Genomic DNA, 22,055 nt, shown 5'->3' on the forward strand with positions numbered 1-22,055 from the left:
TGTCATGTGACCAACCGACCGGGCGTGACCAATCACGCTCTGCGAACGCAACCTTAACTCAAATTTGCGAACTGAAACCAACCATGGCTACCTGAAATCTCCCTGCTCTCCCTTGCGCTCCTTTAACGGCTGTCCAAAGAGGGAAAAAAATGCGTACAAGAACTTACATTTTCTGCAACTTCCGTCATTTGGCGCTGACCTCCTAGGGTTCTATGCGGGATTTAAAGGAATAACTACAGTAAAATAACTAATGTGTAAGGGCTCGATTTCGAGGAGTATGAATGTTTAAGTCTTGGTAGAACAAAATAACCATCAAAAGACATTGCACAGTAATGTGTTTGCATTAATAATACATATAAAACATTTAAAACATTGTTTTTTAGTCATAACACATGCGATCTTTGAAAATGTACATTCACATGAAATTTTCTTTATGTTCTGCTTTTTATGAACTTTGAAAAAACTCTTTTTGGATTAAATTTTTCATATTAGGCGTCTAGAATCATTTCAATCATGCAAGACAATTTTTATGAATGAATAATTGTTCGAAATATTGGACTTACTACAATAAATTGGTTGATTTCTCAAGGCACTATTACATTGATTTATCTTCAAATGATTATTTACTGTTTTATATCTAAGCAAACTTCAACAGACACATATCAGAACTATTTAACTGCAGCATTGAATGCTAAAAATTATTCCAAAAATATTTTCAATTATTTCAGGCGAGTAGAACAGTTGCGTTTGCGAAATGGACTGTCAAATGCACGATCAGTTACTGTTATTATTATTGAATCCCCCAGATTAAATACAAATGCAGATACATATGCAATTACATATTTTTGCTTCCTTTGACTTTAGTACATATAAATGCATGAAAACAGAAACTTTTAAAAATAAATCTATATTAAGGAGTTATTAATTAGTTTTTAGGGTTTTTTCTTAGAATCAGAAGCATTAATTGTTAAATGTATAAATTAGTACTACTCCAATTAAAACTGCAATCAATACGTATGATAATTAGCTTAAGTAATGATATAATATTAGTATGATAATTAAAACTTTGCAATATATTTGTTTTCAAAAAAAAAAAACGCTCATATTTATTTTAACTGCATTATCAACTGTCTAGCTCAATGAATGCTCCATAATTCCCCATCCCTGACAGTTTCGAATTGGATTTTGGACAAAATGTAATGCTTCTACGGACGTAAATATCGCCAAGGCTCATTACTCATTAAAGAGAAGCTCGAAATGTTTCTTTATTCATTTAAATTTTTAGAATTCATTCAACGATAAGAAATGGAATGATACTTCTCATCTTCATTTTTACTTCCTTTTACACAAAAGGAAGTATTGTATTCGCGAAAAAAATTTCACTCAAAAATCGGCCTTAATTTCCATTTTGCTCAACTCCGAATGAATGTTGAGTTTTTTTTCTCAACCCGACCACACGTGGATATATGCCTAGGAACGTACAGACACCCGAAATATCCATTTTGACGATCCCCGAGTTAATTACAACGAGCTCTCTCGTGACGTCTGTATGTACGTATGTATGTGCGTATGTGTGCATGTATGTCGCATAACTCAAAAACGGAATGTCCTAGAAAGTTGAAATGTGGTACATAGACTCCGAGTGGGGTCTAGTTGTGCACCTTCCTTTTTGGTTGCATTCGGATTCTCCAAAGGGGGTCTTTTGCCTCTTTTTTGGGGGAAATCGTTGTTAATTTCGATGCAAACTCAAGTGATGTTATAATTTGGCAGGCACTTGGCGATATATCGCCAATCTTTTGGTCGCCAAGTTTTTTAGCCAACATGGGCAACAAATTTGGTGATATATATATATATATATATATATATATATATATATATATATATATATATATATATATATATATATATATATATATATATATATATAATCTGATTTCAATTTGGCCACTGTTGGTGACAAAAAAAGGCCATAAAACAAAGGTTTGTACTTTCTTTACCTATATTGCAAATTGTAATTTATATTTCGCAATTAGTGTCATGTAAGTCGTGATAAAAGTCGCATATTTCTTCACATGGCCCCACTATAGATGAAGATTAAAAAGTCCACAAGAATGAATTTTATGTTTGCTTCAGAGAATCCTTAATTCAAAATTTTCATTATCATTACCGTATTTTCGGGATTAAGCGCCGCACCCAGTATAAGCGCCGCATCGAAAATTATCGTCGCCGGAAAAAAAAATTAATGTACGCGCCGCACCCATTATAAGCGCCGCGCCCGCTATAAGCGCCGCATCCAACTTAACGCAACTTAAAAGCGCAATTTAGACGTTCAGAAACTTGCAATAAAATGAAAATAAAATTTAAAAGAATATAATTAACATAACTATATTATTATTACTATAATTAAAATTTTCGTACTTTGGGAGGAGACATTGGTTGGTTATCCAGAGCGCGGGACGCGGACCCTTCTCCTCATGGCGCTCCACGTTTTTTTAAGTGGTCGGCGCCACTATAAGCACGCTTTTTTCAGTGGGTCGCATCCACTATGGATCGGCGATTCAAAATCCTTCGAAATCGCTGTCCTCGCTGTCGGACGCAAATAGTCCTAGAAAGTCTGCATCGAGCTCCGGGCTGTTTTCCTCGTCATCGGAGCCATCGTCCTCCGCAGCAACATCCGGGACTCGGGGAATGATCTCCGCCTCGGTGAAGCCGGAAATTATGGTGCTCGGCTTTACCGCATTCCAAGCTGCAGCTACCCACTTCGCCACTTCCGCGAACGACGCTTTCTTCAGGTTGCCGCCTTTCGTGTATTCGTGCAGTCCGTTCACCATCCAGGACTCCCATTGTTGACGCATGTGGCTCTTAAAACTGTGATTGGGGGCCAAATCCAAGGGCTGCAACTTTTTTGTAAGCCCACCTGGTATGATGGCCAGGGACGCCAAACATTGCCGCGCCGCTTCCTTCACAGGGTCGGTCTTGTGCGCCGCCATGGAGTCCATAATCAACATTCCACTTGGTTGGAAAAAAGCGCCTTTCCTTTTTCTCCAAACTTCGTTAAACCAGTCTGACATCAGGACCTCATTCATCCACCCCTTCTCGTTGCAGCGGATGACAACGGTGGACGGGAAAGACTCCTTCGGGACCGTTTTCCGCTTAAAAATCAGCATAGGCTTCAGCTTCTCTCCGCTAGCCGTGCAAGCCAAAACACACGTGAATGATGTTTTTTCATGCCCCGTGGTTGTAATGGCGACGCTCTTCTCACCGGTAGATGTGACAGTCCTGTTGGGAGGGCAGTCGAAAGTCAAAGGGACTTCGTCCATGTTGATAAGCTGATGAGGCTGAAAGTTGTTTTCTTTCTTCAGCTTCTCGACGTAGTCTAAAAACTTTTTTTTCTGCTCCATCCAATCAGCTGGAAGACTCTGCCCCACAGTTGTTCGCTGCCTGACGGACAAATGATTCCGCTTCATGAATCTGAAGCACCAATTCGCGTTGCCTTTGAAGTTGGAAATATTCAAATTAGCAGCGATGCACCTGGCTTCTATTCGAATCCGGACAGTCGAAACGGAAATTCCTTTAGCTCTCTGCTCCACTACCCACTTCTTCAGGTCCCGTTCTAAATCCGGCCAGTGAGCTGATCTTCCTCGTCGGGCACGTTTTGTCTTCGGCATCGCTTCGATCGTTGATTTTTCGGACCTCCAACGCCGAACACATCTTTCATCAATTCCGAATTCCCGGGCAGCAGGACGATTTCCGATCGCTTCAGCCTTAGCGATAACTTCCAACTTGAAAGCTGCAGTGTAACTCTTAAGTCGTTTAGTAGGAGCCATTTCAGATGAAACTCGATGTAAAAACTTTAAGAAAGAAAAGAACGCACGAACGACAGCAAAAGCGACGATGTGAGTGAATAAAATTGGGGATGGGAGACGGAGAAACAAGTTTTCAATTAGTAGGTCACTTGACCACCCCGAGCAACCCACTTTGTTGAAAGGGGTGATTCCCCTTTAGAAAACTGGAAGTTCCACCCCCCTCCCCTGCTAGTCTTGCTAACAAGCTCCTTTCCTTGACCCTCCGTCCCCCTTCGCTTCGATGAGGCTTCCTCGCCGCTCACGTCATTCAGCGCTCACGTGGTTTAGCGTTTCTCTCTATGGTGCAACACCAGCAATCGCTGACTCACCTCCCCTCATGGCTACCCCTCTTTGCTTTGCTTGTCGCTCATTTCGCAAAACGAAAGGGAAAAGTGTGGCGCCATCTATTGGTAAAATGTTCAACTTTTTTGCAAACTCGGATTTTTTTTAAAACTTGATCGGGGAAAAAAAAAAAAAAACACTATACCCGCCGCTCCCATTATATGCGCCGCATCCACATTTTTGAAACTTTTTTTCTTGTATGCGCCGCGGCGCTTAATCCCGAAAATACGGTACTCTTAATAATATATATTTTTAGTACTTTCTTTAACTATAGGTAAAGAAAGTACAAACCTTTGTTTTATGGCCTTTGTTTATCAATGGGTTTTATATTTAATCGTTTGTGAGGGAAATTGCATGAAATTTATTGTTTTACCCTTAACTTTTCCCTAAAGAACAAATAGGGTAAATCAAAGATTTGGAACCTAAGTTAGATCACCCCTAAACAAAACCACCACTAAACAAAAAAAAAAAAAAAGCATAAATACCGGTTCACTAAGTGAGACGATATACAAAGTTAATAAAGAACAAATCGATTTAAATGTGAGTATGATATTTGAAGAGTTCCCTCAATTTCATCAAACCTGAACTTGATTAATATTAGACCGCCGAAAAACTATGCTGTTTCAAAAAAAAAAAAAGACTTTTCCTTATCGGTACAGGCAGGGGCGTGCACAGAAATTTTGGAGCCCATCACAAATGACTTATCCGGGCCCCTCTCCATATTGTTCACCCCTACATTTCACCGTTAGTTACAAAAATATTAGGCCCCCTCCAGGTTCGGGCCCGGGCCAACAGGTGTCCCTCCCCCTCCCTGTGCACGCCCCTGGGTACAGGTGTCTTCGAGTATTTATGGAACATTGTACAAAGAAAAAGCCAATCCGACGAGTTCAGAACCTCCTCCTTTTTTTGAAGCCTGCTAATTAATATAACCCTAATTTCAAATTGAACTGGTGGCATCGTGAAATAGTAAATCCAGAATATTTGTCAAACTTTAGAAATCTTACACAGTTATAACATACATTATTAAAGAATATAAATTAAATCGGGGGGGAGGGGTGTTCTGTATTCAATTTCCCCCTCAATTGAACACTAAATATATTTAAAAATTGGAATATTAAATAAAGAACTTCATATTTTAGTGCGTAAATGAAGTTATTTATTAGTAAATAAAATATTAAGGTAATTGATTCAACTATTAAAGTAGCAAAATATATTTAATTTACTGATTTGCTACGCAGTAATAAATACATTAGTAACACCTACACTGTAACAAATTTCGGAAACGTTTCCGAAATACTAAAAATCCTTCATCCAATAGCGAACTTCTCATTATTCAGAAAGCTTTTTGTTATTTCAAGAAATCTAGAAGCGGAAGTGCTGGCGCAATGCTTCGAAACGTATTTCATCCTTCCAACACGGGCGCCAGGGAGTCGGAAATAACGAGAACTTTTTTTTTTTTTTTTTCTTATCTATGGTTGCTGCAGTCAGCAACTGTTTAGCATTGGATTGCTTGTTATTTCATGTCTAGAGAGTAGTAAAATGTGTCGAAAATAATTTTACGCCTTTGCATTTTGGACTGCCCTTGATTTTTTAGACGATGTACGCAGCTATTAAGTTAGTTAATAATGATCTGCTTCTTTACAATTTCCATTGCGACCATGATTAGACATATATTGTGTGTTCAAGCGTGAATAGTTTCAACACCCGTATCTATACTTTATAAAACGAAACCCTTTGGATTACTTATCCGGTTGTAATGGAGGTACTTGGATTTTATTCCGCTGATGTTCACTTGTAAATATTAATGAATATTTTAAAGCATGTTGTTATATACATTTATATTTTTGTTGATTTGCATTTGATGAGGCTCCAATTGTAACTGTTTCTGGGTTTATCGAATTAATTTAAAGTTATCCTACATACCTATGTGCCCAGTGTAATATTTGTTGTAACCAATTGAAACAGATTAATTACGCAAAAGAAATAAGATTTATATTTGGAAAGCAATCACAGAAAAGTTATTCCGAAATACTCGAAAATGGTTTGGGTATACATACATGTGTGTGTGGGGGGGGGGGTTCTCGTATATATGAAATGGAATAATGATGTAATATAATTCAATGTTTTAATAAATAAAATATATAATGCATTTTGCGCACACTGTAAAAATAAAATCAGTAACCTATTTTGATTAAGTATTTATATTTGTGATGAACTGGAAAAGGGCAAGAACAGAAGAATCAACCCGAATGGTTCCAGCAGGGAGAATTGATGTCAGATTTAAATTCATCAATTTCTCTGTTGGCACTTTTCGGTACACTTTGTTCGTCAGAGAAATTGACTTGAGGTGAACGAATTCCGGAACGCGAAGGGTAGGTAAGTTCTGTCAAATTTTATCCGAAAATAAAAGCTATCAAGTTTGATACAAGATATGTTTTTAAGTTCTGCATTAAAAATACAATATGTTGATAATTTGGTCTTGAAAATATTGAGAGAAAAACTGAAGTTTAAGATTGTTTAACCAACAATCCCACTTTTGAGAAAGTACCCCCCTTCCCTCCCCGACGATTTTGTGATTAGGAATGAAGCTACTATATTATTTCATAAATTTTTAAAAATTTATAACTGCATATGTTATGCTGTTAACCATGCTATTTGTCATTAGAAATTCAGAAAAAAAAAAAAAAAAACCCCACGAATGATTCTAAAATTGCTTGTTTTATTGCTCTTAGATATGAAAGAATTGAAACTGATATGGTATGCAATACTGTAATAAAGAATTATATTTTAGAAAAAATCACGGGAATAGAATTCTGAAATTCTCGGAAACGTTTTTGAAACTTTTATGAACCACAGCTGCACAGAATACTCAGAAACGATTTTTTAAATTACGGAAAGAAAATTCCGAAATACTCAGAAACGTTTCTGAAAATTACAGAAAGAGAATTCCAAAATACTCAGAAAATTTTCTGGAAATTACAGAAAGAGGATTCCGAAATACTCAGGCACGTTTCTGGACATTATAGAAAGAGAATTCCGAAATACTCAGAAGCGTTTTTGAAAATTTCATGAATCGCAGCTGCACGATATACTCAGAAACGTTTCCGCTGAAAAGCCATTCATAAACATCAAATCCCACGACCTTCACGTTTCTAACAGGAAACTTTAACCAAATGAGCTATAGGGCCATTCCACCGTCATGTGCAGGACAAAAATACGCTTAAATTTCATTAACATTTTGTCATATCTCTTAATATTTTAATTAAACAAGAGTAAACAAATTTTTTAATGTTTACATTTGATACATAGATATTCCTGACAAAGTTATATTTTTATTAAATAATATTGTTACTTAAAATTTAATTTATTTGCATGCGTCACGCGGAATTAGTTTACATTTTTGCTCTATTATATTAATGTTTTTTAAAAAAAATGTTGATTTTGACAGTAAAGGTACCAATGTAAAGGAAACATCTATCATTTATTGAAAAACAATAGTTTGAAAATTCCAAAATATTATGTATTGGGCCATTCCACGAAACAGGATTAGTCATTTTGTCCCGCACATGGCGGTTCATATATATTTCATTAAAAAGTATTTATTTAAAAAAAGTAACAAAATCTTTTGCTTGAGAAATCGCAAATTCGTTCGTAATTTGTTAAGCAATAAAATTTTTATCAATACTCTTTTTATAAATTTTAATGAAATATATGAGGCGTCACGTGCGGGACAAAATTATAATTTTCCGTAAAATTATCCTATAAGGCTTCACTTGGAGGGGGGAGGGGGAGAGACATCAATCAAACACGCATTAAAAACAGCAGAATACCGCTTTTTTAAAAGAAAAATCAACGCAATGTGAGTTTTTTGTTTATTTTTTGCTGAAAGGGTTGAAAAACAATCTTTACATTATGTCTCAATTAAGAAATTTGACGAATTATTCATCAACTAATGGTGTTGTTACAAAAATCCCTTTTGAGAAATAATAGACAGGATGTTACGTTTTAACCTGCATGACCTTTATTTTTGCAACCGTTAGTCCTAGATGTATACTTCCAATTGCAAAAATGTTCAAAATCAGATGCAGTTAAGATATTGAAAGTTTGAAGAAAAAATAAAAATGAATCAAAAAATGAAATTTAACTTTTTATACGGCTCTAACTAATATTTAGAGAAATAATCTCCATTGAAAACTATTACTAACACAAAAAACTTTTTTGCCGTGTATTTTTCGTCATTAGCCGGCACAAGAAGCTTTAAAATAAGGGGTAAATCAAGGAATTTGATTAGTTAAAAGAATGAGAAACATCTCACGCCATAACAGAAAAACTGACTAAAGAAATAATATATGAGTATGAGATTAACCAAAAGACCTCATTGAAATAAAGACGCCAGTCCCACAAAATTCACTTCAGCATAGACAATTTTAAAATGACGTTGAAACAGTAAATCCTGATAAGATTAAATGCAACAGTAATAGGGGCGAATGCAGAAATAATTTTTGGAGGGGAAGGGGCCCAAAAAAATGAAAAGCTGCCCCCTTCCTTCCATTTCAATTTTTCCTGACTTTATTTTCAAATACATGAAATACACCGCTAGCTCAGTCATTCCAGGCGAGGACTGCAGTTTCGTGCTTATTAGCACTCATCAGCCCGGAATAGGAAGTGATTGAGCTGGAGGTGGAAAACCTTTTAAGGAAGCCAAGAGTGCCAAACAAACTGGTAGCTAATACAGAATTAACACTGATCAGACGTGTGACCGAAGCAATGATTTGGTTTAACACGAAGATTGAAGGCAAGGCATGGTATTTTCAGTAAGTTAACGCGCTATAGCCAGGTTTAAGGCAGAAATACACCGCCAGCTCAGTCATTCCAGCCGAGGACTTCAGTTCTTCGAAAGGGTTCTTCTGCAGGATTCGAACAAAAAAGGTTTTTGATCATTTTTCATCGTAAATAGCTGGGAATGAGCTATAAATTTCAGAAATTAGTTAAAAGCCTATCAAAAATTTATTTTTATATTTTCGTGAAAGTATCTCTTATACCCACGGAGATATAAGCATTTCTTTCAAAAATGCAAAATTTTATTGAAGGTTTTCGCCTTATCTTACGCTGAGTTTTTCGTCAACCGTTACTAAACTTTCAGAGAAACAGAATAATAAAATTTGAGGTTAACATATTGAAAATTTAATGAAATATGAATGTTTTAAGCAATTAATTTTTTACTGCATCTGCGAGAAAAATAGCAATTTATAACGTTTAGAATCCAAAGCTCAGATATATCCTACAACTCATAAAAAAATTCCACCTCAATATCTTTAAATTTAAAAAGTTATCAGTGATCCAATGAGCCGAATTTCTATAATTCTTGGATAGGCAACAAATGGTAAAGGGTCATTTGCGAACTGGCAACACTTTCCTGCTATCGTCCCAGAGTGATTCATGATAAGAATGGATTATATGTGAACGATCCCTCACGATTCATAGTCTAGACAAGAATTATAGAAATTCGGCTCATTAGATCGCTGATAACTTTTTAAGATTTTAATGATATCAAGGTGGAATTTTTTAATGGGATGTAGGACAGGCCATGTACAAGGGGGGGGGGGGCCTTAGGGTTCAACCTCACCCCCGAAGAGTTCGGTTTGACATTTAAATGTTTGTTATGAATGTTATAAATTGCTATCTTTTGCGCACGAGCAGTGAAAAATTAATTGCCTTAAACGTTCATATTTCATTAAATTTTTTACATTTTACCTTCAAATTTTATTATTACGATTCTGTAATATGCTATCAAATATTCAGAAAGTTCAGTAACATTTGAAGGAAGACTCTGCGTGATATGAGCCAAAAACCTTAAAAAAAATTTGCATTTTTGAAAGAAATGCTTATATCTCCATGAGTATAAGAGATACCTTTCACGAAAATATTTATACATAAAGGGCTACTTCTGTCCAGGGTAAACTTCAAAACTACTGGACGGATTTTAACTATTTTTCCACCATAGATAGCTACATTATCAGGGAGCAACATAGGCTATAATTTATTAATTAAAAACTTAGTTTAAAAAAGTTACGTTGGAGAACAGTAAATTTCATGTAATTTCCCTGTTGTTATGATTAAACATAGAGTAAAGAAATATACATAGAGAGGCCCTGTCTATGGTAAAAAGGAGATGAAATTGAAGCTGAAATTATGGGATATAGCGGTGCAATGATGGGCGGGGTTATGATATACGAGTATAGTTTTCACCAATCTCGCAAAGAGACCGTATAAAGTGGCTGGCGGATTGGTTTGCATTTTAATTCATGTTTTATGCAATTTCAAAAACGTGCTTCATAAACTTGCAACAATATCTAAGTTTAAATTAACAAGCAATTGAGATTCAGTAATGGAATGTTTTGAATCAAGATGTATCTTAAATACTTAGCAAGAAGCTAAGGATCTTGGGATACAGCGGTGCAACTTCCGGCTTCAATTTCTTATTATAGCAGGGTCTCTCTATGTAATTTCTTTGCTCTAAGTGATTAAATATAAAACCCATTGTTACAAAAATTCGTTGCCTAACAACAGCAATAATAAAAGTAATCATAATGAAAATTTTGAATCAAGGCTTCTCCGGAGCAAACATGAGTTTAAAGTCTTTTAAACATTTGAAAACTCTACTTGTCACACCTTGAGAGAAATAGTAGAGAGCTTTTTTTTTCTTTTTGTGTGTGTGTGTACTATTTAATTAAATGAAGCAAGCGCATGGTTTTTTTAGTGATCTTTGTTTCTGTTAGTTCATATTTTGGAAATTCTTCAAACTTTTGTATGCTTAAATTCATGCTTTTGTTTCTAAATGAATATTCGTTGGTTCTTTATACTTATTGCTATTTTACTTTTATGGGTAAGGAAGAAGCTCGATTTTTAATCACGTCAAAGCGGTGTGTTTTGATTTCTTTCAATTAAAACAGAAAACGAAAGAAAGTAGCGATTGTTTCTTACAATTATTACTGACCCAGGCAACGCCGGGTATTTTTGCTAGTATAAAAATAAATTCTAGATAGGTTTTTAGGTTTTTATTGAAATTTATAGCTAATTCTCAGCTATTTACAATGAAAAATGATCAAAAACCTTTTTTGTTTCCTCAATTTGTTTTTCGTCCCCTAAATGAATAGTAGACTTAATTTTTGTCGGAACATGGCGACTTTTATGTGAAAAAAATTAGCATTTAAAAAAGATCTGTGACGACTTATTGGAAAGAGAGCTCCAGCAAAAATAGTATGATTTTCGTTCAATGTCAAACGATATAAACCACATTATAATTTAAACAAAATCTGTCAATGAAGCGGCAATTCCCTAAGGGACTTTTGTTTGCCACCGCTGCAGAGAATCAACAAAAACAGTTCTATTAAAACAAGATTGGTACATGAAAACCAGGAAAGCAAATTAATGTTTATGGCAGACCTGGTAGAACTGGAAAAACTTAGTAAATTCAACCCTAAAAAAATCGATCAGCAGACTTCTGCAATGCTTTTTTAAGCAGCTGCCAGGACTTTACTTAGATTCGGAAAAACTAACCATTCCACATTTAAACTAATTTGAATATATCCTCCAGAAAGATTCCGTATGTTCTACAAGGAAAAACAAACAGTTGATACTTCCTTACTATAAACTCATAATGTAGAACGAATGTTCGATGAGCCACCGCTCGGCTATAGAAGGCGTAGGTGGTCTAAAAGGCTAAAAAGGTTCAGACAAAATTATGAGATGTGTCAATTTCGTATTTGATGATGACCTTCATCAAACTCTTCCTGTATCACCATGGGGGAATGCATGCAGATATACTTCAAGCCAGATAAAAGTAGTCTCCTTTTAGGAGCCCTTTACAATCTTTGTTTCTTAAGAACAACTGTAAGAGCCAACCGTGCAGTTACTGCTAGTTAATTACATGTAGCAAAACATTACAATGAAAAAAAATTTTGAGAAATGATGGCAAAAGAAAAGGAATTTTAAAACACATGTGGAAAAATACGAAAAATGTAAAAATGAAATAAAATAAAAAAACGCTCTCAAAAGAAAAAAAAACCTGGATAAGAAGTGTTTCAAATAGTTGACTTTGCCAAAATTTTGAAGAGAGGAAAAAACACCTGAATATGAGAAAATTGCCTTGCCTGTATATTCATTAAAAGCGCAAAAGATCATTAGAATTCTCAAATTTTTGCCTTCTAAAGGTCACCCTAAATGTCTCAACTCATAATTACAGATGAATTTATTTTTTAAAATCTTAAGAAAACGAAGATAAGGATCGGTAAAAAAATATTAATTTACACAAGTGACATTGGTTTGAATCAATGCAGACAGATTGAAAATTTCGAGAGGTCGTGGCAAAAAGTGGAGTTTACAAGTCCTTTTCCTACTGAACACAAAATATTAGAATGGTTCAAAATAATCGTCAATTCAAAATTATTGATGTCCAAGTGGCAGAATCACATTGGAAATAAAAAGGATCGCGTTTTGCGGAGATGGATGCAATCAGATTTTTAAATGCGTAAAAAATCGGAACTTAAAAAATCGTGAAAAACATCTGAAATGCATAAATTTCATGCCTAATCAGAAAAATCTGACAAATTTACTGCAATATTAAATGCAGAACTAGTTTTCGGCGCTCGTTTGTTCAATTTGGTACAGAAAAGTACATTCAGCTGTCTTTTGTAGTAGCTTGGAGCAGCATCGGTGAGCGGCAAAGTTTGGTGCAGCTGGCATCCCTGATATTTGTATTCTCATACATTAGATTTGATTCATTTGTACTAAGAAAAAAAAAAGAAAGAAAAACTGAAATGGAATTGACACATACAAAAGTTTTATTTTAAAAACACATCTCAAAAAGTTAGGAACCAGTAGATTTTACAAACATTTCAATACAATTTAAGAATTTATCAAAAAAGTCAAGCCATCATTTTGTATACAAAACTTCCTTGAAATTCCACTTTTATGATTCGCGAGTGAAATTACAGTTCCACTGTCAGTAACCTTCTCCAAATGTAATAATATGTCACAAGTTACCATATTTTGCCATAAAGCCCCAAGGCATTTTTTATCAGCAGCTTCATCTGTATAAATCTGTCGTCTAGTGACAATCACTGGACACTTATGCTTTTCTGAAATTACCTTAATGTAAGTAACTATTTTGTTATTAAGATGATTGAATGAAGCCTGGTTTGATGCACACATTTTATCTGTCAAGTAAAATGTCGCTATTTCATCTATCATAATAATGTAATTATGTTTTTTCATTCGTATTTGAAATGCTAGGTTACAAAGAGCCGAAAAATATGCATCACTATCAAAACAAGTCATAACATAAACCAATTTTAACTTTTCTTCAATAAATGTCAAAATATCTGCCTTCTTAATTGAAGAACCAGAAGCAACAATCAGTTTTTTAATTTTTTTCTCCAAAATTGCAGCAATTCTTCTGACATTAAAAACACCTCTGGTTTTTACAAGTATAACATTACAATTCAGCCCTCCAGTATTTAGTCTTTTCCATTTTGGAGGTAAAATGCAGCGGCAGATAAAGTGATAGAGGAGCTCTGTTTTGCCACAGCCAGCAGTTCCAGCTATTTCTACAATGTCTTGGCAGTTAAAGTTCGGGAAAACTTCTTTTTCTAAGGTGGAATACACAGATGAAGTGTGAGACTTTCCAAGCAACTGAAAGAGATAGGGAAAAAATGTGTTTAATTTGAGGATGTAAAAATAATTTACACTGTTGGCAAATGTACTTAAGTTTCTAAGCATATTCACTACAGCATAATAGTACAGTTATGCAGGGGAAAGGGTGGGCAAAGTGAAATAGCTAAGATGACTAAATTTTTTCAAATTGAACAAATAGAAAACTTGTTTTGAAAATTACAGTACATAATGAAAAAACATTGTATTTTACAACAACACTTGCATTGAAACAGTATTTTTTATTTTTGGCAATAAATTTGCACCTTCAAAAAAAAAAAAAAAAAAAATTCACTTTTTTTTTAAGGGGCAAAATAAAAATAATATATTTTTTATTCTATTATAAAAAATAATTTTGATCTAATGAATCAGTAAACAAAAGGTTAAATGAATAAATGAAAATACAATAAAACAATGAACAAGTACATAAATAAATAAATAAATTTATATATGAATAAAAAATTAATGAGTGAGTAAAAGAGTGAATGAGCCACCAACACTTTTTTAGGTTGAGACTGCAATCAAAAAACTAAACAGTAATAAATCTTCTGGACTTGATGATTTAAAAGCTGAACTCATAAATATCAATGACAGTAAGCTAAATAAAAAGAATTCCATAAACTTATTTGTTGCATCTGGACACAGAAACAAATGCCCACTGAGTGGGAAGAAGGATCTGTCTGTCCTATTTTTAAAAAAGGAGACAAAATGGAATGTTGTAATTACAGGGGCATCTCCCTACTGAATAAAGCATATAAAATCTTCTCCATCATTCTTTATCGCTGATTACATCCTTACACCTCCAAAGTTATTGGCAATTACCAATGTGGTTTCCAGAAAGGAAAAATAACAACAGACCAAATACATTCATTCGATTAGACAAATTCTTGAAAAAACAAAAGAGTATAATATCAATACCTATCATCTCTTCATCGATTTTAAAGCTGCATATGACAGCATTTTGAGAGACAAACTACTCGAAGCCATGGGAGAATTTAATATATCAATAAAACTAATAAACCTTACTAGAGTGACTCTTAAAAGACTTAAAAATGTAGAATTAAAATTATGTCGCATCTCGAAACCTTTCTATATTGAGAGGGGTTTACAACAAGGTGATGCTCTCTTGTGCCTCCTATTCAACTTGGCTCCAGAAAAAGCAGTTTGAGACTCTGAATTAAATCCTAGCGGAACCATCCTACAAACAGTCCAACTGCTTGCTTTTATGGATGACATTGATATTATTGGGCCAATTAAGCAAGCTGTTATCTCACTTGAGAACGCAGCAAGTAAGATGGGTCTAACCATCAATGAAAATAAAACTAAATTTATGATTGCATCAAACAGAAATGTAGATACAGCCCCTTTGAAAGTAAACAACTACACATTTGAGAATGTCAAGCAGTTTAAATACCTGGGCACAATGATCTCAAGCTGCAATGACTATATATTGAGATTAAAAACAGGCTATCCATGGCTAATAAGAGCTTCTATGGCCTTAAAAACTGATTAAATTCAAATTACATTAGCATTAAAACTAAAATGATTCTATATAAAACATTGATAAGATTAGTGTTCACTGTAGAGGAAAAAAGGGCAGGGTGCTGGTCTATGAAAGGGGCACTGTTATTATAAAAAGGGCACTATTCAGCTTGGTGCACCCCCCCCCATCAAAGAGCAATGATGCACCCACTCAAAAAGTAGGGTCAGGTGGGGTGAAATGGGGCAGATTTTGTCTATTTTTTAAAATGATGCCATTTGCAAACCCATAAACTTTTTTTTTGTACTTTTTTAAAAATTTCTTCTTTACATCTGATTCTTCCCTTTAATTTAAGCTGCTTCTCATTGAAATTTGTTGTCATTGACAATCTGAAAATCGCAATTAAAGTATCTGACCCATTCCACCCCATGGTGGGGTGAAATGGGTCATTGCAATAGAAACATACAATAACTAAGAAATTATTACCAAAACACGTACAATAGCTGAGAGAAATTGTTTCCAAAGAACCATTTATTTCTTTTAACATATTCAACACCAAAATATTTTGAACTAAAACTTAAAAATATAATGTCCGCAACAATCGAATTCTGCTCATTCAATGTCTTCAGAATTTGACATCTAGAAACAATGTCTGTATCTTCCTACTCAGGAAAGATTTAGTATTTGCCTGAGTTGGCTTTTCGTAGAAAATTTACGCTGTTGTAATCTTGGTCATTGACTTTATGTCAAGTGATCAACAAATTCTTTTGATGATTTCTTGCCCGTGTATTAGACAAGAACCCACTTCCCAGGTGTTAGTTCTTGCATAAGTAACTCAGACATTTCTTCATCCAAGAGTTGGGTTTCATTCGGTTGCTGCTTTTTAGAAGATGTCCAGACTCTTGCTTTCGTGAGCAATTCTTGCTTTCTCTTACATAAGTGGCATGCCGATCTTTTTTTCCAAATTCCTGGCTCACTCTATGCCAATAGTGCCACAATTGCATTTTTCAGAATTAGTCTTTATAAATATCTTAGTAACAATGATTGTATCTTTCTATCAAATGAGGAATTGCACTTTGTAGAGCTGAAGCAATACATTTTTCTTCTTCACTTAGCGTTGTATGTCTAACCAACCTTTTCGATTTTGTGCGCCGGAGACCCATCTCCTCGATGTTTCTCTTGGCATATATTTCCTTGCAGCTGCAGGAATTGCTAAATCACCTTCAACTTAAAATTAGTGCAGCCTCTAAATCATTGTCTGAATTTTTCTTTTCCCTTTTTCTTACATACACCCCAGGCATTTTCATTGAATAAATAAAAAATTTGAATTAGGAAAGAGTAGGTAGGAAATAGGTTGTAAATATGGATGGCAAGTATAGCTTTTGAATTCTACACATTAATAATACATACTTTATTTTTGTAACATGTAAAAATCTTCTAAATTTCCGTTTAAGACCTATTTATGGATTTTGAAAGTTAATTTACTCTCATTATGAATTAAAATTCGCTAAGCCTAACTATGCCCCATTTCACCCCACCACATGAAAATAGCAACAAAAAAAAAAAAAAAAAGAAAGAATTGATACTTTTTCTACTTGTTTTTTGCAAATTGTAGATGAAAGTCTGTTCTAACTGATAACACTTGAGAATTTCAATTGAAAAAAAATGTATAGCAAGATTTTAAGAAGTTTGTCAGGCTTCCTAAAAATTCACATGTGACTTGAGAAACAAAATGTCAGTGTAGTGCTCCCAGCAATTTACACAGAAACTTTTAAAAATCAGATTTGTAGCCAAAAAGCCCCTCATAACTTGTGTAAAGTTTGAGAAAAATTCAGCCAGACCAAAAATTTTTATTAATAAAAATACACAGCATGACCCATTTCACCCCACCTGACCCTACTTAGCGCCACCACCCCCCAAAAAAAGGAGAATAACAATTTAAAACACCTTGCACAAATTCAAACAGTGTAGTCTGCACCATGAGCCCCCCCTCCCTCTTTGATGGCCATCACTGACTTCAGAATTAAATATAGTGATATTATCCAAAGTCACTTTTCTTTAGAAAAGGGTTCGCTCGGCTAAGCAAATTTTTCCACTTCCTGAGGAGCATTTAGCTAATGCTGAAATTTCACTTTTGTGTGTTTTAACATTAATTTGGTTTATAAATTTGACTACTTATTCCGTAATTGTAAAAACTTTAGGCATTTCAAAATCCTTTGAATTGCAATGTAAGAACAATATTTAATTACGGATACCCCCTTAATAGATTTAAAAAAAAAACCTTCCTAGTAATCTGCATTATACATGAAATATTTTAGTATACATCAAGATCATGATGAATGTAAATATCATTTTTTTTTAAATATTGCATTTCAAGCCAAACATTAAATTAAAATACCCTGAGCTCATTTGTTTAATTTTAGTATTTTTTTGCAAAAAATCAGTGATAACTAATAAAGAAATAATGATTAAAATCCTATTTGCAATAATTAATAGACAAGACTAAAAACAAACACATTCTTTTAATATTTAAAATGAAAAACAATATATGCTAATTAAAGTTGCACATGTTAAAATATACATTCCAATTGTTAAAAAACTGAAATACAAGATGCAACGGATTGAAATCTCAAACACTGGAAGTAATTTTTCGCAAAACATCCCAAAAATAGTGTTATGATTTATTGAAATAAAACATAAAATAAGCTAATCTTGGTTTGCATATGTCGAAACATTTTCCGATTGTCAAATATATTACAATATTTACAAGATGGAAAAGGATTGAAATATCAAAGATGAGAAGTGCGTTTCCGCGAAATGCGAGTTCAATGTTAGCATGGTTTCAAAAATAAAGTACTTTTTAAAAATAAAACATAAAATATGCTAATATAAGTCAGCATGTGTCAAAATAATTTCCGACTGTCAAAAATATTAAAATATTTACAAGATGCAAAAGGATTGACATCTTAAGTGCGGTGAACGATTTTGTGCAATGCACATGTTAAGCATATTGACACATGTTAAGAAAATTGAAAATTGCATTGATGAAATGTTAAAAAAAAAAAAAAAAAAGTACAATTCAACGAATGCTTAAGGAATTCAAGCATTAGATAAGCTTTCATAACTTTTTCAATCACTTAAAAATGAACTTTTTTCCAAAGTCTTTTTCAAGTTTTATCAAGAGCATACCAACCCTTCTTCTGTTCTATTTTGCAGAAGAAAAAATGCCTGAAACATCACTTTATCTTCATATTTTATCTGCTGGCATCTATATTCTTTTCTTCCAACTCTTAAAATTTCCTTTTAGCCGAAGGCACGTGTCGTTTGCGTTCTCACTCACACTTTTTCCAAATACCCCTTCTACTTTTCCTGGAACAGACATCCCTGATTCTACAGCAGAAAATACTATGAAATGTTTACTCTCATTGTTGATTCTCAGAAGATCAAAGATGGGGCTTGAATGAAACAATCTCTCCCTCCCCACTTCACAGATGACAGGACCCCTTCCCACACCCTTTTAAGCCCCCCTGGGAAGAAGGAAGAACTTGCTTTTTTACCCAACTGATAAGCCAGTCTGAATTCTGAGAATCTCATTTACTCGCTTTGCCTAGGTGTTTGCTTCTCCTTTTATTTATGGGACCGTTTTCAAGGTGAAATTCTGGAGACAATAACTGGACGTTTTTGTGACCGATCGCTGAGCAAATGAAATTGCTGGATATCATCAGGACTTACATATACAAGGGCTGGCTCGTTCCTTTGATCTTTTCGTCCGCCGCCAAGTGGACAGCGAGAGTAGAAAACTCGTTTTTGACATCATAGGGTACACTCCGCGGGACAATATCCACAGCGTATCCCAAAGAACTGTGGTATGCCTGCCTTAGCTAAAATACAATTTAAGAATTTTTACTCTGTACAAGGATTGTTGAAGAGGCAGTTGAAGGGACTCCCAGACAAGGCTAAAAATCACTCATTATGAATAAGGATATGAATATTGTTTTCAAGGTTTGATTTTAATTTGGAAATGTCTCATAACATTTGACTAGGGTTTCTTCAGAAATAAGCTCTTGCTCCTGCTCAAAATCTGTTGGCAGGTTATTTTTCCTTCACCTTACGTTAAAATAGATATAAAGGACACATTTGTGGGTAATTATACTTGAAAGTATTGAAAATGCCTTTACGTGATGATGGCCAATTACTGAAAAAGTTCTGGAAACTTAAGCTTTCCCTCAAGATTTTCAAAGAGCTCAAAACACACCCAAAAAATAGGAATACAACCTTCTTTTCTGTTTTGAAATGCTTTTTTTTAATGCAATACTAACATTAAAGCTGCTTCAATAAATAATTGGGGGAAGAATTTCAAAAAGTTAAGATAAAGAGCAAGATAATTTTTATAAAATGGTGTACGAAATTATTATTATTTTTTTTTATTTTTTTTGCAGCATTTGGTACAACCCTGTCACAATGCAACTACATATGTATATGATATTTAATTAGTTTAGTAACGACACTGTGAGACCGTAATAAATTTCCTTCAACCGTAAAATTACAATGCATTTAGATGTAATGCATGAAATTTCTTTGTAAACATTATTTAATAGAGTTCACTAAACAATTTCTTGAACATTGTATCCCCATGCTTAAAATCTTTACTAATAATAAAGCTGAAAGTCTCTATCTGGATGTCCAGAGGATGTCTGGATGTCTAGAGCTCTGTGACGCGCCTAGCCCGTTCGGCCGATTTTCATGAAATTTGGCAAAGTTAGTTTGTAGCATGGGGGTGTGCACCTCAAAGCGATTTTTCGAAAATTCGATGTGGTTCTTTTTCTCTTCCAATTTTAAAAACAAAACTATTATAAGATGGACGAGTAAATTACGAAATTATCATAACGTGGAACCGTAACATGGGCACAAGCCAATGGGCGAGATACAAAATTATCATAACATGGAACCGTAACATGAGTACAAGCCAACTGACGAGAAAATTCAGCATACATTATTTGTAAATATACAGGCGAACCAAAAGACCTTTTAATTTTTCTATTACGGGCAAAGCCGTGCGGGTACCACTAGTACCTGCATAAAGTAGCTAGTATATAATAATTCGCAATGATGCGACAATGACTTAAAGATGGGAGAGGTGGAGATGGAAAATGAGCACTATGTCGTGATTATCTCAATCGTGTATCTATTTTCGCATATGAGCTTTTTTTTTGTGATCATTTAAAGCTTTCAAATCAGATACATTAATGTTTTTATGATTGTACAAAAGCTACGCCATTTAATTGTTCTTCTGTATTGAACTTTTTTCTCGAGTAAGAACATTTGGAAGAATCCAATATTTAAATGAAAAACTTTCTGAGGACAAAAGGTAAGCCGGCAAAAATATATTTTTTTAAAAAATGGATCACAGAAGAAAACTTTGTAGAATATTTGGAAAGATTTCATTTATTACTGTAACGTAATGTTTTGTAGAATTCAGACATGAAGAAATTTTTCAGTCTACAAATAAGTTAGCTTTATAAATTTGATGATAATCATTGAAACTTGAAATTTGATTTACGTTGCTAAATTTCAATACGTTATTTTTAAATTGAAGTGATTAAAATGCTGATTAACAATTTCAGTAAACACCTATTAATCTGGACTTCGCTTTATCCGGACAACCATTTGAATGTACATATGGTGTAAATAAAGAACGCATTAGCGCAATAATGTTTTTTTGTAAGGGTGTATATTTTTATTTTTTTAACTTTTTCTAATGCAGCTTTATATTTCCTTCTCTTGAATTCAAAATACAATTTTTACTCTGTTCAAGTATTTTACTTATGTACATTAGTTCAATTTATAGGTTATTTTGCTTAATTCGTTTTAAACAATCTAGAAGACGTGGATCCTTTATTAGTCTATGTTAATGAGGTTCTACTTCAGTTTTCAAAAACAACGTTTGTTAAGATTCTTGGTCAGAGTTGTAGTTACTTCGTAAAAAAAACTTCCTCTAAAAAATATCAGCAGTATTTATGTTCAAATGAGGTATCACGAAATTCAAATATGTTTCAGTTATTTCTTATATCTATCTTATCTCTTTCATTTTCTTTGAGACAAGTTTGAAATAAAAATATTATAATTTTTTAGTCTAAACTGACACAATTATGTACACACAAGAGGAAACTTGACAAGCATAGTAAATTATTTTCATTTACTATGCTTGTCAAGTTCCCTTATAAGCTCAATTTTATTGTGCAAAATTTCAGCTTTCTACCCCTTTAAAACACTCATATTGGATAAAGAATATCCAAAACTATGCAAGAGAAACTAAAAATTTGTATTGTAGATTTTAATTATGTTTATTGTTTTTAGTATCGCTTATTAACTTGTCGATGGGACTCAAAACATTTACCCTTGTATTTCATTTCTTTTGAAGCTTAACCTCAAAAAACTTTTAAACATAAAAACGGGAAAAGAGAGTGAAGAATTACGCGCGCATGCAGTATACAAATGTCCCAGATCGAGTCTACCCAGTGACGTCACTGGCACTTTCCCCCTCGTTCCTACTTTCGCGGCGCTAAGACCCAGCCCCTGGGATATCATGGGGTCTGATAAGATGCTTGCGATATCTTTTTAAAAACACAGGGAGCAATTTCTTATTTTTGAAAAGGGCAGGGCGCATTTTGCCCACT

General features: G+C 34.1%; 1 protein-coding gene across 2 annotated transcripts in view; it reads right to left on the reverse strand.

The window, feature by feature from the left end:
- Positions 1 to 13,064: 13,064 nt before the first annotated feature.
- LOC129219240 (uncharacterized) overlaps positions 13,065 to 22,055 on the reverse strand; it is a 42,809-nt gene continuing 33,818 nt past the window's right edge. For both annotated transcript variants that reach the window (XM_054853566.1, XM_054853567.1), the window contains one exon: positions 13,065 to 13,880. In XM_054853566.1, coding sequence (XP_054709541.1) covers positions 13,095 to 13,880 — 786 coding nt within the window. In that variant the 3' untranslated portion in view covers positions 13,065 to 13,094. The remainder of the gene's footprint in view (positions 13,881 to 22,055) is intronic.

This window comes from Uloborus diversus, chromosome 3 (assembly GCF_026930045.1).
Source record: "Uloborus diversus isolate 005 chromosome 3, Udiv.v.3.1, whole genome shotgun sequence".
Classification (NCBI taxonomy): Eukaryota; Metazoa; Arthropoda; class Arachnida; order Araneae; family Uloboridae; genus Uloborus; species Uloborus diversus.